The sequence below is a fragment of the Camelina sativa genome, chromosome 10 (assembly GCF_030686135.1).
Source record: "Camelina sativa cultivar CO46 ecotype springtype chromosome 10, ASM3068613v1".
Lineage (NCBI taxonomy): Eukaryota > Viridiplantae > Streptophyta > Magnoliopsida > Brassicales > Brassicaceae > Camelina > Camelina sativa.
Window position 1 is genome coordinate 11,786,637 of NC_141889.1, and position 12,870 is coordinate 11,799,506.

Sequence of the window (12,870 nt, forward strand, 5' to 3'; positions counted from 1 at the left end):
AATACGACTTAGGAGAGTACCACGTCAAACTGTTTTGTAATAGTTCGATCAAACAGTAATGGCGCTGGTGAAAAGGGGGAAGAACCGAAGAATAAGGTGAGCAAATGTGGAAGAAAGGAAAATGAGAATGCATGAGATGATGACCCCACGAAGACTCTCAAGTAGACAAAAGGTTTGGCCGATCAAGACACCCATATACATACGATGGATATGTGTATAAATGCAGAAAATGAATGAAATATATTTGAATAATTAGAAGATAGACGATTGAAAGAAAGGAAATTAAAGAGAGAGGAACAATAGCATGTTATGATAATGAAGGACCCCCCCCCCCCCCCCCCCCCCACCTGCATTCAATGTTTGTCTTACTCTCTTTACTCTCTTCTGCCTACAAATACTCCTTCCCTCTTCTCTTCTCTTACACCAAATAACACATTTTAAACTGTATTTGTCCTGCTCTAGTCTCATCTACAAACACAGCATATATAGAAATACAAGTATCCCAAGAAGAAGAAGAAGACAAAGAGAAGTCATGTCTTGCTCTGTGAGGAGTGGACTCGCGATTGTGTTCTGCTTCATTCTTCTGCTTTTGTCTTCCAATGTTGGATGCGCTACTGCTTGTCGTCTAGGGTCACATAAGCACCATCATAGGGTTGCTTCTTTGGTACACAACGTCGTCAATGGTGGAGGAAGGAGGAAGGTGTTGGGTGGAGTCGAGACAGGGGATGAAGTAGTGGTCATGGACTACCCTCAGCCTCATCGTAAGCCTCCCATCCACAATGAGAAGTCTTAATTACCCGATCTATACCCCTTTCTCTATATATCATACTTTTAAATGCATGTATGCATTCACCATGTGTTGGTGGTTGTAATGACTCTTGTGCTATCTATATATATTCACGACCAACTTCTTTTGTTCTTTATTTCTCCTCGTATACAACAAACAAGGTGCATCCTTTTACTTAAATCTGTTGCATGTGGATGTGGCACAAAAGAACTTTTCAACATTTGAGATTGTAACAGAACTGTGATACTCCTTCATTAAGCTTGAACGAACCGTACAAGAGATCTTAAATTCAGCAACTAAACTCTAATAATAGGTATATAGACTCTAATAGGTCACTTTATCGCCATTTAGCTCTAAGTAGCAGGTAACCTTCATTGAAGCTAAAATCTTATGCTAAGTGTAACATTTGATAACAGGGAGAAAAAATAGTGTTACAAATATTCTTGATTTCAGCTACAAGGAACTATGAACGGTTTCACAAATTCAAGGAATTCAGAAGTTTTGACACCGAGCTTCAGATCGATTTCTCCACCACCCAACCAGAAGAAATCTGGTTTAAGTTTGGCTATGGCCTCATCCAATATCACCTGACATTTCCCAAAGCCCCCCATCTTAAGTCGTCAGTATCAATATATCGAAAGTATAGTTCAATTTCAAACCAAGATTAGTCTGAATATTCAATGTACACTCTAAACAAGCACTTTATCCATATCTCAAATAATACAAACTTCCTTCAAAAAATAACAAGTCACTCTGCACACATCGAATTGGGATCGAGGAATCCATCATGAGAGCACAAGCGTCAAACAACATAACTAATTACCTTAAAAGGGAAAGCCCATTTACTTAATACTGAGGTGTAAAGATGATTTTGAAAGACTGATGTGTCACAGTAGAATAAATAGTGTGTTGTCTGAAGTGGGGCACTTCCGGATAAGGAAAGGAAGATAAACACATCAATGCAGTAGGGTACGTGCCTAAGATTATATATACACAGACCAAACATAACGCCATTTAAGTTTCTGCCTGACACCCATTACTAACTCTGGTACTGGTAGTGCAAAGAAGGTATTGAACTGTAAAAATCGGAAGTTATAATTTTTTTTACTATCAATGGGGAAAGTACTAAAGACAATGAGTCCCAATCACTCAATCAGGAGCTGGCTCACAAGAAAACTCTAACTTCTGCTCCGTACTAATGCTAATTGTGTTATAATGCACCAAACCCTCCTGTCCAGACTCAGAAAAACAAACAAGACAAAACTTAGCTGTGTAACCCATTGGGCACTGAAACCTTCCGGGGCCTCTAGGACAGGACAATAAACTGTAGTGTCTGCAAAACGCTTGGCAAGAACATGTGTATGAAAGGGAAAACTCTCTGTAAGTATTTCTGAACACAAAATACAGCACTAGACTGGTTTTTCTAGGAGAAGAAAACACAAGTGGGTAGAGGTTCCTCTCATACTACTCCTATGTCTTATATGTAATTAATAGTGTAGAGAGCAGCAATGAGCAAAAACACCAAGAGACTATTGGCAGAACATGCAAATAATGCAAGATGTAGAAAAGTCGGTCAGCGTTCAATCAAACAAAAGGTCTGAATTGTATCACAGAAATAACGGTGAGGAAACAAAACTTACCGGTATGTTTGTCTTCATACCTATACAGGTTACCGCATTGTGCTCAAACCCTGTCAATTTAATCGACGTCTCCTCAGGAGCAAGTCTCACTATACACAGAGATTAGCACAAGCCTCAGCATAAAGAAGCAACATAAAAACATCAATAAGTTAATAGATCACACATATGAGAAGCACTAACAGTTAAATCTTTTCTTTGGGATCTTTCCCTCATTTAGTGTATAAAGAAACTGCTTTACTGCTTCGGCATTGAATCTGGCTGTATACTGCCATAAAAAAAAAGAACAACCAGATCAATAAGATGAAAGACGAAATAAAAGTGAGAATGCAATTCAACAAGTCAAGAACCATCAAGACCACCTGAACCACGACCACATAGTATTTTGAGTTGTTTCGATCACTGCAATCCACAATGTCCGATGAAGCTTGAGTATTAACCTGTAATAATGTAAGCACTTAGTGAGGAAACAAACACTAGCATCTTCAACAGAGAATATACTGATTCTTGAGTCAATGTGTAGTTTCATATATCAAAATACTGTTCCAAGACCTCTGAAACACACGAGATTCGTAAAGAGTTCACTGAATACAAAGAAGTACCAGAACAATGCTTTTGCAGAGATGGTCAACTGAGGAAGCGCCGAGAACGTCGCGGCGAGATTCGAGAGGCCAGTCGTAGTAATCTCGAGCGACTCTCTTGAAGCAGAAGTCGTTAACGCCGCCGGAACGGAGAATGGATGAGAGGCGAGCCACAGTTTCGTTTTCATCAACCGGTAGAGAAGGCGACGGAGCCTGTGGGAGAACATTGCTCTCGAGAAGGGAGATTCTACGGAGAATATCAATTTGGAGTTTTTCAAGCTCCGCCGCAGCAGCATTCATGCCTTCTCCTCCGTCTTCCATTTCGAATTTTCCGATCGTCGCCTCGCCGCAGCAAGCTAAGGATTGTTTTCGTAAGTCGATTTCGTTCGTAATCACCTGTGATCATATATCTACGGTAAAGAAAACAAGAACAAAAGAATCGGAGCCATTGATCTAAAAAAATCAACAATGCAACAAAACTACAAAGCGACGTCGTATAATTACTGATAATAATGAGTTGCCGACGCGATTCCAAATCGGCCCAATTTAACTTGTATGGGCCCATTTAGTGCTCTGCTAATATAATATAACTCCACTACGAGTCTCGTGACAAATACACGTGACGGGACAGCCCTCGTTGACTCTATAACGTGTTGTTGCGCCACGTGGACTTTATCCAGTTGTTAAATCCGACGGTGTGAAAGAAACAACTCACTCTCGTCACCGCGTAACACGATGATTGGGATCTCCGTTAATTTCTGGAACTATCATCTCTCTCTCTCTCTGCCCACATTCCAAAGCATCTACACAAGTCTCTCTTGGCTTATAAAAACATCAAACCTACAATACAGTTAAGACCCCCCGAAAACAAAAACAAAAAAGGTTAAGTAAGGAAACAAAAAAAAAAATGATGATGATGATGATGAAGTCGTTGATCTGTATCTCTCTCATCCTCCTCCCTCTCGTCTCCGTCGTGGAAGGTGGTCGTCTCGGTGGTGGTTACGGTAGCCAGAAGCCGATCAAGAATCTATCGGATCCGAACGTCGTAGCGATCGCCAAGTATGCCATCGATGAGCATAACAAACAATCCAAGGAGAATCTTGTTTTCGTCAAGGTTGTCGAGGGAACGACGCAAGTGGTCTCCGGTACAAAGTACAATCTGAAAATTGCGGGTAAGAGTGGTGGTGGTGGTAAGATCCAGAACTACGAGGCCGTCGTTGTTGAAAAGTTGTGGCTTCATTCCAAGAGCCTCGAGTCTTTCAAGGCCGTATAGATCTTAATTAATTTGGTGTAGATCGATCTCTCGGAATATTTAAATCTATCTACATATATGGCTGTTTGATGATTTGAAATGTTTAACATTTATGTTGTTTATTGGAAAATAACAAATAAATTAGAGAGATATGTTTTTGAGATCTCTTCACTCTGATTTGCGTTTTTGAGTTGGATCGACCGACCGACTCGATCTGATTTTTGTTTTTGTCGCTACTCGGTAATAATTCGAGAGATTGTTGTGATTATACTGAATGTGTAAAACTTCCACGTGCTAAACGCAGACGATCAAGTTATCGCTGCGAACTATTTTGTATAGAGATCAATCCTTGTTATCTCTTTCCTAATCCATAATGAAATTTCAATAAACTGGCCAAAAGTTTCTGTTTTGAGTTGTTTAGATCACTGCAATCCAATATATTTGACGTCGGGCCGGGATTCGAGAGGCCAGTCGTAGTAATGGAGAGCGACTCATTTGATGCAAAAGTTGTTAACGCCGCCGGAACGGAAAATGGGGATATAGACGAACCACCGTTTCGTATTCACCATCCGCTAGAGAAGGCCGAGGAACTCTGTGGGATAATAGGGTCCTCGAGTATTAACTTTGACGTAAATAATATTTCTCATTAATGAATCAATGTAGAGGTATAAGAGTATTTATACGAAACATTACTATGTCAGAATAGTAAGTTAAACGAGACTTAACTACTCTCATGTAAAACCATAAACTTATATGATATATAAGTTAATATCGAGAACATGGACTCTATTGAGGATTTCAATTTGGAGTCTCTTAAGCTCCGTCTCTGCCGCCTCCATGCCTTCTCTGATCGTCGCCAGCTCGCCGCAGCAAGTATTGTTTCGTCGTAGGATTGATTTTTTCTTAATCGTGTTTACCGTAGATAAGAAAGGAGCAGGATAATCTGAGCCGTTGATTTATTTTGTTGTCTTCGCTGGCGAACAAACGACGTCGTACAGTGTCATTATTGATTATTCTACATGTCTTCTCTACTTTAATTCCATTTAAATTTTCTTATGGGTCGACCTCAATTGTTATACAAAAAGTATTATTGACATGTATTGAATACGAATATGACTCAATTGTTACTATAAGAACCCTCGTTTACCATCATATAAACTCAACACGTGAAGTTGATGTAAAGTAGAAAATGATGATACTGATTACTAAAAGAGTTATGTAATTTTTGAAGGTTCCATTTGAAGATTTTTTTCAACATGTGTAAGTAAAGCAGACCGCTTTGTTCATTCAACCTTCTTTCAAATTTTCTCCTAATTGCTATAAAATTATCGAATATTTAGTTTAAAAAAAAGTTGATCGTAAATAATTTCCCACCTAAATCTTTCATCTGGAATTTCAACAAATGAAACCTTTTCCAAGAGTTTGGTTTAAAGCAGATGACAAAACCTTTTAAAGTAGAATTCAGAGTTAGTCTTGTAATTCTTTTTTTTTTTTTGGTAACATGTTAAATTTATTACCGTTTTCTGATTTTCTCGGTACACTGTTGATACAACTTATTTAAAAGAAAGACAACTAGAATGGTAAAAAACTAGAAAGGGAAAGAAATATAGCCAAAATATAAAGCAAGAAGAGATCATGGGACCGTGATGAGCCTATCCCTGATAGCACGATCCAAAGCTGCTTGCACTGACGATCCGGAATAGTTGATGTTGTTGAAGATCCTCGCGTTTCGTTCTTTCCAGATAAGGTATCTTGTTGTTTGCAGAAGCAGCTTGACTAGCGTCCCTTCACCTAAAAACCTTGGGTTTCGGAGGGGATGGAGCTAATTGATGCTGGCGGGTTACTCCAAATTCTTGAGGCAAAAGATTGCCAAATCCCTGCGGAGAAAGAACATTCAAAGAACAGGTGTTCGTGTGTTTCCAATCCGTTTGAACATAAAACACAAGCTGTAGGAACATTTAGTCCCCACGCTCGCAGCCTGTCCCTCGTAGGCAGTCTTCTTTTCATCACTAGCCAGAGGTTAAAAGAGAATCTGGGTACTCCTTCTTTAAACCAAACCACCTTCTTCCACGGTACCATAGGGGAGATTGTTCGCAACTGCTCCCAAGTTTCCTTGGAAGAGAATATTTTTGAGAACGAACATGTCCGTCGTCGCCATAGATAAACATCTTGACCCTGGAGTGCGTGGGGTGGAGTGATTGTTGTAAGTGTGATCATGAGTTGCTGGTGCGCCTCTGAGCGAGCTCCGGGCATCCACCATTCAGCGTTTCTCACCGCCTCTGCTACCTTGGCTTCCTTCCTAATGCGGAGATCTCTTGGCCCATTCTCGCCGATGAAAGAAATCAAAGGACCATGGCTTGTCCAATTATCAAATCAGAAAGAAGCTGACCTACCATCTCTTACTTCATACTTCATGAACTCAACCATATGAGAATTCAGGGAGATCATTGATTTTATTGTCCTGGATAGCCTTGGAGAATCCCTTAGACCCCAGAAACTCTTTCTTTGTAGAATATTCCCTCTTATCCAAGCTACCCATAGAGAACCAGCATTTGTAAATAGATTCCAGATCAACTTTAGTTGAAACACAATTGCAAAGTCCTCCAACAAATGAATACCCAACCCCCTTCCTATTTAGGCTTATAGACGTCTATCCAGGCAACTCTTGTCCCCACTGCTGAGGTGACTTTGTTTTTCCAAATAAAAGCTGCGCAAAGAGAGTCCACTTTGGCATAAAACCGCTTTGGAAGATTTAACATTGCACTCCAGAAGTTGACCATGCCATAAATAACCGAGGATATCAACCTTATCTTCCCTGCGAATGACAGAAACTTTACTGTCCAAGTATGCAGCTTGTTTGTGATTTTCTCGATGAATGGTTGCAGTGTAGCGAAGGATATTCTAGCTGGATTAAAAGGAAGACCCATATACCGAGTAGGAAAAACACCCACTTTAATACCTTGCATTGCACTAAGTACTGCCACCTGGATCTTTGAATAGCCTCCAAAGAAGATTTCTGACTAATCCGCATTGACATCTAATCCACTGATGCTCTTGAATTTTTCCATTGTCTAAGCAATTCCAGTAAGAGAGTGTCTTGCTCCATCCGAGAAAACCAGTAAATCATCAGCAAATAATAGATGTGTTACCACTGGAGAGGCAAAAAGAGGGTGAAGCCTAATATGTCCTTTATCTGCGGCATGTTCAAGCAGTTTAGAGAGCACGTCCATGACCATAATGAACAAATATGGAGAGAGGGGATCTCCTTGACGGAGTCCTTTTTTCCCTGGAAATAAACCCGCTAGTTCACCATTTATTGATATCGAGAATCTTGGTGAAGAGATGCATTCCTTAACCTAAGTACAAAAAATAGTTGGGAAGTTTTGAGCTTCAAGTACCTTGAGCACAAAATCCCAACACACCGTGTCAAAAGCTTTCCTTATGTCTACCTTGAGCATGCAACTCTCACTACAATTTTCTTTTTGATAATCCCTGATTAGCTCCGAAGCCAATAGCACATTCTCCCCTAAGCTTCGTCCTTTCAAAAACGCCGCTTGGTTTGGACTAATGCATTCCTGGAGAAGTGGTTTCAATCTGTTGGCGATGATCTTGGAGATGATTTTATATGTCAGATTGTAGCAACTTATCGGTCTGTAGTCACCCAGTTTGCATGCTTCACGTTGCTTTGGAATAAGAGTGATAGCCGTATTATTAAAGTCTTTCAACAGTCGGCCATTCCTGAAAAATTCCTGCACTGCAGAGATAACATCCGTCCCTACTGTGTCCCAAGATGCGCGATAGAACTCCACTGAAAAACTATCTGGTCCAGGGCTCTTGTCCCTCGGCATTGCAAAGACAACACTCTTGATTTCTTCTGCTGAGACCATTTTCTGTAGCTCCTGTCTTTGAGTGTCATTGCATCTAAAAGAAAGCAGATCATGTATCTCGGTTGTTGAGATAGGAGATATGGCCATCTCTGTGCATCCTATTATACCCTAGAAATAATCTGCAGCATGTTCCTTTATATCCTTAGGATCAACAAGCTTTCTATCATCTGAGTCTCTAAGGTAGTGAATATGGTTCTTTGCAGCTCTCTGAGAGGCGGACTTGTGATAGAAAGTTGTGTTCATGTCTCCAAGATTCATCCAAGTAGCTCTCGATTTCCAGCGAAAGAATTTTTCCTCTGCTGCCTTTAGAAAATTCTAGTGTTCCCTAGCTTGATGTTCTTCCCTTACTGTTTGAGCATCCGGGTTAGAGAAAATGTTCCGCTGCAAACTTATGACCTTTTCTGCTTGAGCTTTAACCCTTGTTGTAATCCCACTGAAGTGCTGCTTGTTTAAACCCCTGAGTACTGGCTTCAACTGTCAAAGCGACCGTACAAGCTTGAATTGACATGTGCCCTGGATCTCTTGCGGGTTCCATGCTTGTCTAACTGACTCGTGATAATCATTGTGTGCAACCACATGTGTGAAAAACTTAAACGGCTTCCTAACCTCGCGTTTAATAGACGACATCTGAAAAAGGCAAGCTGCATGGTCTGATTGCAGTGGCGCTAAGAAATCTGCATAAGAGTTTGGGAAGACTTGAGTCCAAGGTTGATTGATGAATGCATGGTCAATCTTCTTGGAAGCCGAGCTATCCTCTTGATTATTCCACCAGGTATATGTTAGACCTTTCGCTTGAGCTTTAAACAGATCTGCATTCTGCATAGCTATGTTGTAATTCATTTTAAAATATATAAGAAAATATAAACAAAATCACAACGACAAAAATGTTCAATTAACATCCTAGATGAGACGTGTTAGAACGTCCTCGTGCGACGCATATTTGCTGGTTATTATCACGTCAGCCATTGATGTTAAACGTCAGTAAATATTAAATATAAACAAAAAAAACTACAAAAGACAAATAAATATTGGATATTAAGAGAAATAACCAGAGGAGAGGTATGATGATATACTAGCCATGGAATGGTGTAGTGAACGAGAAAAATATGATTGCAAGCACCTGCAATCGATCGAGTGTGTTTAGTTAAGGAAGCACTAACAGTTTAAGGAATGACACTATAACAGTTTATGGAAGCACTAAATGCATAGTTTATGGAAGCACTAACAGTTTATGGAAGCACTAAAGGCACAGTTTATTGTAACACTAACAATTTAAAGAATAAATAAAGGCACTTACCCGTAACAATAGTACATTCCTTCATAGACTGAGTTCACAGGTCATACCTGACAACAGTCGGCATATACAGTAGAACATCTATAAATTAATACTCTTTAAATTAATATTCGCTATAAATTAATAAATTTTTCTGGTCCCAATTTGGGCCGATGTAAAAAATGACACATTTCGATAAAATGATAAAATAATATTTTTTGAAAATCTTATGTACAAATATAGTCTCATCAATATCATAAATTAATAATCAAATAAACTATATATATATATTTTTATATATCTAAGAAAATTTAGTAAAATATGACTTTATTGTTGTTTGTCTATTCTTGAATTTGCATTCTTGTTGGAACTCATCTCTAATCTATTTCATTGTTGTCTTCTCAATCGCATCCAAAAATTGTGGAGTGTCTAGATGAGATAATTGCTTATTTAGTAACTGTATCTAAAGGTACCGCAATATCTTTTTCGACTTCATCATTACTATAAAGGATAATAGTAGCAATTTCTTCTAAACTCTAAACTTTTAACATTTATTATTTTTATCTAGAAAATTTAGTAAACAATTGAAATTCATCCTATTATGATAGCCAATTGTACATTAAGAAAATTCTTTAAAAATATAAATGATAACAAAAGTATTTTATGTTGTAATAGAAAATGAAAAAAAGCTCTACATAAGTTAATAAAATATTAATTTATCGATAAACTAATAATTATTAATTTATCGATAAATGAAAATCTCTATAAATTAATAAAAATTCATGGTTCCGGCCTTATTAATTGATAGAGGTTTTACTGTAATAGCATAAAACAATCTGGAATTCAGTAATCAATCAATTATACTTGTTAAACTTACAAATATCGTCAAGGAAGAGTTTGCAGATTGCGCAAAGACCATGATATGCAACCCATGAAGTAAATGATTCCCACTTTTCCAATTGAAATCAGATCTACCTCTCTTGAGGTGGGCGAATCTTCCACCACTCTCTTAACTCATAGGCAAATGCTTTATTCATCAACTTAATGTATTGGTTTAGGTTAGAACCATGTAACATTCTGTCTTGAAGATCTGATTGTTGAAGATTTCTTAAAAGGCAAGTCATGGCATCAGCGAGAGACTATCTTGGTACAATGAAGTGTCTCCAAAGGTCCATGAAAGATAGGCAGTGTATAGATGATTAAAGTGGTCCACCAACCGAGCGTAAGAGCCTTTAATAAGAAGATTCACTTCAGGTTTGAAGCACACCAAAATTTGCAACCAACGGCAAAAAGACAGCACTTTTTTCATCTGAGAAAGCAAAAAAAAAGGCAAAAAAATGAGAATAATATCATCAATCAATAACAATTAATAGTAATCCAATGAAACATTTAGTTTTGTACCTCCTCGTGTAAGTGTAGAAGATCTGGATATCCATTAAACTCGTCGAAGCAGTCTTCTACCAACTTTTTCTTCCACCCAAGTAATTCTTTAGGCATCCCCAAAAGAGAAGACACATATGCCTATGTGTATTTCACACTAGCTATGATCGTAGGATCCTCCTCGAATCATGAGAACAATTATAATACACATAGTAAATACAAACATTCTAAACAGTGATACATGTGTTGGACTAATAATGAATAAACCAATTTATGTTTTGATTTCGGTATTTTCATTTTGATATTTAAGCTTATTGGAACTAAAACTATAAAATGATTTATATAATGATGATATTTCAATATGATCATATGCTGAAAGGAAGAAGTAACAACAATCATCGTGAATGACCTTCATATCTAACACCATGTAGATGATCCACATCCAAATTTTGTGCAAATTTATTATATTAGCAATATGTTTACTAATAGATGCACATGTTTAGAAATAGATTGACATGTAAAAAGGAAAAATAAATACAAAAAGTATTATTCTACATGTCTTCTCTACTTTAATTCCTTTTAAAAAAATTTATGTGTCGACCTCAATTGTTACTATAAGAACCCTCGTTTACCATCATATAAACTCAATATGTGAAGTTGATGTAAAGTAGAAAATGATGATACTGATTACTGAAAGAGTTATGTAAATTTTGAAGGTTCTATTTGAAGATTTTTTTAACATGTGTAAGTAAGGGAGACCCCTTTTGTGCATTTAACCTTCTTTCAAATTTTCTCCTAATTGCTAATAAGTTATTGAATATTTAGTTTAAAAAAAAGTTTATCGTAAATAAAACAATATAATATTTGACTTTTTTCCCACCTAAATCTTTCATCTGGAATTTTAACAGAAGCGATGTCGTATAATATCAAAACCGAGTTGCCGACGCGAGTCCACATCGGCCCAAACCAACATGGCACTTCACTACAAGTTTGTCTGTGACCAATTCACGTGACGGGACAGCCCTCGTTGACTCTTAATATGTTCGTACATTACTATTATGTTGCGCCACGTTAAAAAATATCCAGTTGTCAAATCAAACGGTGCTAAAGAAAAAAAAAAACAATTTACAATTCACTCGTCTCCGCATATTTGTGGAGCCTTTACATTTCGCCAAAGCAAAGCAAATTCTACGACTACAAGTCTCTCTGTCTATATATATATATAATAAACACCAAACCGACGACACCGTTAAGACCTGAAAAGAAAAGGAAAAGGAAAAAAAAAAGGATGATGATGATGAAGTCGTTGATTTGTCTCTCTCTCATCCTCCTCCCTCTCGTATACGTCGTGGAAGGTGGTCTTCTCGGTGGCGCGAAGCCGATCAAGGATCTATCGGATCCGAACGTTGTCGCGGTCGCCAAGTATGCCATCGAGGAGCATAACAAACAATCTAAGGAGAATCTTGTTTTCGTGAAGGTTGTCGAGGGAACGACGCAAGTGGTCTCCGGTACAAAGTACGATATGAAAATTGCGGCCAAGAATGGTGGTGGTCAGATCAAGAACTACGAGGCCGTCGTGGTTGAAAAGTTGTGGCTTCGTTCCAAGAGCCTTGAGTCTTTCAAGGCCGTATAGAGATCTTGATTTGGATTTCCGTAGATTGATCTCTCTCGGATGTAATTTAAATGAATCTAGCGTATGATGATTTGAGATTTTGACGTTTGTGTTGCTTATTGTTGTTGGTAATATTTTCTGTAATAAAAAAAAATAAATAAATTAGAGATATGTTTTTGAGATCTGTACATGTACTTTGAGTTGGATCAGATCAACCGACACGATCTGATGCAGTTGGAGACGTCAACCGGTCAACGACACGTGAGTTGTTCGTGACATATCTGAGTCTTTTTCATGTCGCTACTCGGTAATAGTATTATAGATTATAGAAGATGAGAATTGAGATTATTGTGAACTTGTGATGTGCATATTTATGAGCGAAGTTCCACGTTCTAATTAAACACAGCCAATCAAATTTGTTGCAGCTAAGACGCGCGATCTCTTCCTTATCTCTTGTAACA

The 12,870-nt window shown here is 38.1% G+C and overlaps 4 protein-coding genes and 2 pseudogenes across 5 annotated transcripts; 3 read left to right on the forward strand and 3 right to left on the reverse strand.

Moving 5' to 3' along the window:
- The first annotated feature begins 407 nt into the window (after window positions 1-407).
- Window positions 408-923, forward strand: LOC109126763 (protein GOLVEN 1-like). The gene has a single exon (XM_019230472.2). It carries the CDS (start codon window positions 533-535, stop codon window positions 791-793), a length of 261 nt encoding a protein of 86 aa, XP_019086017.2. The 5' UTR covers window positions 408-532; the 3' UTR covers window positions 794-923.
- A 210-nt stretch (window positions 924-1,133) lies between these two features.
- On the reverse strand, window positions 1,134-3,528 carry LOC104718716 (uncharacterized). The gene is made up of 6 exons (XM_019230471.2): window positions 3,510-3,528; window positions 3,027-3,401; window positions 2,787-2,864; window positions 2,608-2,692; window positions 2,428-2,516; window positions 1,134-1,374 (listed from the first exon to the last, which is right to left on the reverse strand). Exons 2-6 carry the CDS (start codon window positions 3,324-3,326, stop codon window positions 1,237-1,239), a joined length of 690 nt encoding a protein of 229 aa, XP_019086016.2. The 5' UTR covers window positions 3,327-3,401; window positions 3,510-3,528; the 3' UTR covers window positions 1,134-1,236.
- Window positions 3,529-3,780: 252 nt separating this feature from the next.
- LOC104718717 (cysteine proteinase inhibitor 4) lies at window positions 3,781-4,420 on the forward strand. The gene has a single exon (XM_010436509.3). The coding sequence runs from the start codon at window positions 3,913-3,915 to the stop codon at window positions 4,276-4,278; it is 366 nt and encodes a 121-aa protein (XP_010434811.2). The 5' UTR covers window positions 3,781-3,912; the 3' UTR covers window positions 4,279-4,420.
- A 1,470-nt stretch (window positions 4,421-5,890) lies between these two features.
- Window positions 5,891-8,231, reverse strand: LOC147936019 (uncharacterized; annotated as a pseudogene).
- A 21-nt stretch (window positions 8,232-8,252) lies between these two features.
- LOC147936020 (uncharacterized) lies at window positions 8,253-8,984 on the reverse strand. Its single transcript, XM_087468558.1, has 2 exons — window positions 8,637-8,984; window positions 8,253-8,447 (listed from the first exon to the last, which is right to left on the reverse strand). Exons 1-2 carry the CDS (start codon window positions 8,982-8,984, stop codon window positions 8,253-8,255), a joined length of 543 nt encoding a protein of 180 aa, XP_087324684.1.
- A 2,973-nt stretch (window positions 8,985-11,957) lies between these two features.
- Window positions 11,958-12,591, forward strand: LOC104718719 (cysteine proteinase inhibitor 4 pseudogene; annotated as a pseudogene). Its single transcript, XR_015568613.1, has one exon. The product of XR_015568613.1 is annotated as a cysteine proteinase inhibitor 4 pseudogene (transcript).
- Window positions 12,592-12,870: the final 279 nt, after the last annotated feature.